Source organism: Pistacia vera, unplaced genomic scaffold (assembly GCF_008641045.1).
Source record: "Pistacia vera cultivar Batoury unplaced genomic scaffold, PisVer_v2 Contig56, whole genome shotgun sequence".
Classification (NCBI taxonomy): domain Eukaryota; kingdom Viridiplantae; phylum Streptophyta; class Magnoliopsida; order Sapindales; family Anacardiaceae; genus Pistacia; species Pistacia vera.
This window is the reverse complement of record NW_022196401.1, coordinates 309,760-314,410: the sequence shown is the minus strand read 5'-3', so window position 1 is coordinate 314,410 and position 4,651 is coordinate 309,760. Positions and strand designations below refer to the sequence as shown.

The following is a 4,651-nucleotide window of genomic DNA, read 5'->3' as shown; positions in this document are numbered from 1 at the left end:
CCTCAGAATGTTGTACCAAACAACCACTCACCATCTCAAATCAACATGCCACAACAACACCCTGGTAGTTTAGGGGAGAATCAACTGAAGCAATTTTCTAGAGCAAAACAGTAAAACCCAATAGCAACACCTCTCACAATAGCAAATCCTAACTGGTTTGATCTCTGAAATCTTTCTCTCAAAAATCAGTACACTGGATCAGAATCCTTGCAAGTCGGCAGTGGCCAATGCTTGGATATCTCTCATACAGGTTCAACTGCTCTCCCTTCTTTTTGTGTTGGCAAACCCTTAATTACACCTCAAAAATATTCTTTGTGTTCCACATGTGACAAAAAATCTGGTTAGTATACCTAAAATAACAAGGGACAACAACGTTTTGGTTGAATTCTCTACCGATGAAAGTGTTATTAAGGACAAGGCTTCACAAGTGGTTCTTCTTAAGGGCTTTGAATATAATGGCTTATACCAACTTGATGTTCCCACTGGAAATGGTGTAAGTGAAAGATCATCATGCATGCATGAAGAGTGGTGGAAATGGAGAAGAAAGCATAAAAAAAATTGGATTCAAAAAACCGGTTTTCAAACAAAGCTTGGAAAAGAGATTATACCTAGTCCTTTGCTTTGGATTGATGAAGATCAGCCTCAAAGTAATGAGACCTTCACACTTTAACACCACCTTGAGAGGTTTAGAGAGTGGTCGTGGCTTTTAGAGAGAGTTTTGGTTTTGCTTTGAGTGAACAATGTGTGTTATGAACAAAAATGCAACCTTTTGCATTTATATATACTTGGGCAATTTTGCAATTATTTATTTTTCACTTCCAAGCCCAATAAAATCTTATTTTATAAAGGGACCCCACGAATTTAATATGCTACCCTTTGAATAATCAATATTATTCAAGGGCCCATGTAAACTAAACTAGTTTACATTAACAACCCATAAATTTACCCTTTTTACCCTTTAACTATTAAAAGGTTATTTTTGTTCATCTCATTAATCTTAACACTTTAAGATATAATAATTAAATATAATTAATTATTGCTTGACCATTTTAACCCTTAAAATGTCACAAATTGTTTTCTATGTAACTATTACTATAGAAATCCCGTTATTACCCTCGGAAGGTGCTAGCCCTCTTCGGATAATCATTTCTCTCTCTCATCATTCTCTAACTTCTCAAGGCTATTGGTGTGACCATGTAGGTCCACCGTGGATTAGCCGTGAGCCGGTTCTGGATGAATCCGGAAACCCGTCCGGAGGCCCAACGACTATGGTAAACATCTAGCAATGTGCCATAGTCCCTAAACCACGATGAAGAAATACTTCATCGAACCCATTTCAGATCATACGTACCATGCAGGTAAAGTCCCTCCATTGAGATATCCTAATCGAGTATGGATTCATGGAACGTCAAAATCCTAAACTCGATCTTCTACCGAATTGTCGATCAATATGTCCGGAACTTGTCATCACAAACTTACTTTTGTATGACTAATAATAGACTCTGGCCAGAGATTCAGTTTTCCGACATTTATCGATGTTCGTCTAGGAACTCGAATCCGGATGGAGTCAGCGGTACTCCCGATCCTATATTTCCGAGTCAATGGATCCCCTCTTGACCATCGTTCGTTTCCGCATATGAACAACGCATGACCAAATAGGCTTTATTGTACGAAACATGATTAGTCTCGTACTTATACACCGTATGAACCATACGCATCCATATCGGATCCGACTACAATGTCTCAGGTCAAAGGACTACATCGTGCACTGATATAACCAAACGATAAATCATTGACTACATGCTTTTCCAAGTGATTTGTCGTTATTCGGTCACGTTCGAAAAACAGTTCACCAACCGTTAATCCATACCAATGCCCCAGTGACATGACTATCATCGTCATCCGTACTTATATCAACTCATGATATCTTTCGGAAGCATCCGGTATGCCTACTGTACAATATAGTTGCCCAAATTTATATTGCTTCCGTAGGGAACCCTTTTCGATAATTCATTTACCTATTAAATGAATCATCTGGACAATTCATATACATACTTTATTTTAAATGCATGACTGAATAGAGGAAGCAATTTACATATATGAATTGAAGAACTCTTTCTTCTATTATTTATGATATATATAGATACAAGACAAAATGCTCTGAAACCGACAACACGAATGGTTTCTAGGGCATACACTAATATACACTAACAATAAGTTGGCAAGATGTGTCTTTGTCACCCAATCACTCTCAATGCTATCTGTCATAAGTCTCAACCACTTCTCCGGCATCTTCCTACAATCTGGCGACTACTTCTGGTTATTTGACATAGTCAGCAAGTGATTTAGTTTCTCTCAATAAATCTAATGTAGTTAAAAATAAAAGTCAGTCTTTATCACTTGATAGTGACATTGATCTCTAGTATAGGAGGCAAGGTCATCCTTATTTTTCTGTTTTAAAATGTCTTGTACCAACATTGAATGCATAGAATAATGCAATAAATAAAGCAGGGTTTTGTGAAGCTTGTCAATATGGCAAACTTCACCAAAATTCCTTTCCACCTTCTGTTACTTGGTCATCTAATATGTTTGAGCTGATTTTTACTGATGTTTGGGGACTTACGCCTATAGTTTCTGCTACATGTTTCTGATATTATCTTTTATTTGTTGATGATCATACAAGATACTCATGGATATATCCTCTTAAAGTGAAATTTGAAGTTACCACTGTTGTTCAACAATTCACTCAACTTGTGTCTCAAAAATTTAATAGTAAAATAAAATTGTTTCAATCTGATTGGGGAGGCGAGTTTAGACCCTTGGCTCATTTTTTTGTTCAACAAGGTATTCATTTTAGCCATCCTTGCCCTCAGACGCACCAGCAAAACGATAAGATTGAATGTAAGCATCACATGTGATAGAAATAGGGCTGACCTTGCTGGCACAAGCTTTTCTTCCACTTCGCTTCTGGTGGTTTGCTTTCCATATAGCAGTATATTTGATTAATAGTCTACCTTCCTCTATGTTATCAAATCAGGTTTCCTATTACCTTTTATTTCAAAAGACACTAGATTATAGCACTCTTATAATCTTCGGTTGCCAGTGTTTCCCCTTTATTAGACCATATCAGAAACACAAATTTGCATTTCACACTGAACAGTGTGTTTTCCTGGGCTACAGTCCATATCATAAGGGGTATTTGTGTCTCAATTCAAGTGGCAGGGTGTATACTGTACAAAGTGTTGAATTCAACGAGGTAGTGTTTCCTTTTTCTACCAACTTTACTATTGATCATACCTCAGGATCTGATACAACCAGTGTACCTTTTTTGTCATAGCCTTGGCGGCTTCCTATCACCTTATCTTCTCCTGTTGATTCTTCCAATACATGTCAATATCAGGACTTTTCTTCGGGGCTTTCTACCAACTCTTTATGTAGGTCTTCTCCACAACAAGATCCTCTAAGCAGTTCCACTTCATGTAGTACTTCTATTGGTCATCCTACTCACTTCTCTGTGCATCCTTTCTCTGACTCTAGCCTCTTCTACTACTTTCATGGCTCCACTGTTGTCTACATTCTAGTGTATGTTGATGATATATTGCTTACTGGAAATGACAACTCTCTCATTCACCAAGATGTAGCTGACTTGGACGCCGCTTGTGGTCTTAAAATTCTCGGATCTGTTTCCTAGGCATTTCAGTGAATCACAATGCTCATGGATTACAACTAAACCATAGCAAGTATGCTCAGGAGATTCTCCTCAAGTTTGGTATGCATAACTATAATCCTTGTGCCACTCCTATGGTTCTTGGATCCAAATTACGTTTTGATGACAATCCTCTATTTGATCAACCCACCGCCTATAGAAGCCTCATTGCTGCACTACAATATCTCACTATGACTCGGCCTGATCTCTCCTTTGCCATGAATAAACTGAGCCAATTTCTTAAGGCCCCAATCGTCAACCATTGGCATGCCTGCAAACATGTCTTGCATTATATCCAAGGCACTCTACACCATGGTCTCACTTTTCGACAAGGTTCTACCCTCCAGCTCAAAGGTTATGTCGATGTTGACTGGGCCAGTAGCCTCTCTCATCGCAAATCCACAAGTAGTTATTGTATTTTCCTTGGCTCTAATCTGGGTCAATGGAGTTCCAAGAAACACCAGGTTGTTGCCTTATCATCTACCAAAGCTGAATACCGTGCCTTGCCTCAAGCCTCCATCGAGATCATATGGCTTCAAAATTTATTTCAGGAACTTCACGTGTCTATCCCAGGTATTCCAGTTCTCTGGTGTGATAACACCAGTGCTGGTGCCCTTGCTTTCGATCCTATTTTCCATGCCCGCACAAAACACATTGAAATTGATGTGCATTTTGTTCAAGAAATGGTTTAGTCCAAGCGCCTAGTTGTCCAATATGTTGCCTCTTCCTTTCAAGTTGCCGATATCCTCACCAAACCATTGTCCAACTCTTGCTTTCAACTTCTGTGTGATCAACTTTGGATTTTTGCTTCTCTTTCTGAATTTGTGCTTGAGGGACAATTAGTGTCGCAAAAATAAGCATCAAATTTCATATTCAAATAAAAATTACAAGAAGCATTGAAGATGAAATGAATAGTGGAAGAAATGAGACTGAAATTGAAACTGT

General features: G+C 38.4%; 1 protein-coding gene across 1 annotated transcript; it reads left to right on the top strand.

The window, feature by feature from the left end:
- Positions 1–3,801: 3,801 nt before the first annotated feature.
- LOC116108253 (secreted RxLR effector protein 161-like) lies at positions 3,802–4,398 on the top strand. The gene has a single exon (XM_031394510.1). The coding sequence runs from the start codon at positions 3,802–3,804 to the stop codon at positions 4,396–4,398; it is 597 nt and encodes a 198-aa protein (XP_031250370.1).
- The last annotated feature ends 253 nt before the right edge of the window (positions 4,399–4,651 follow it).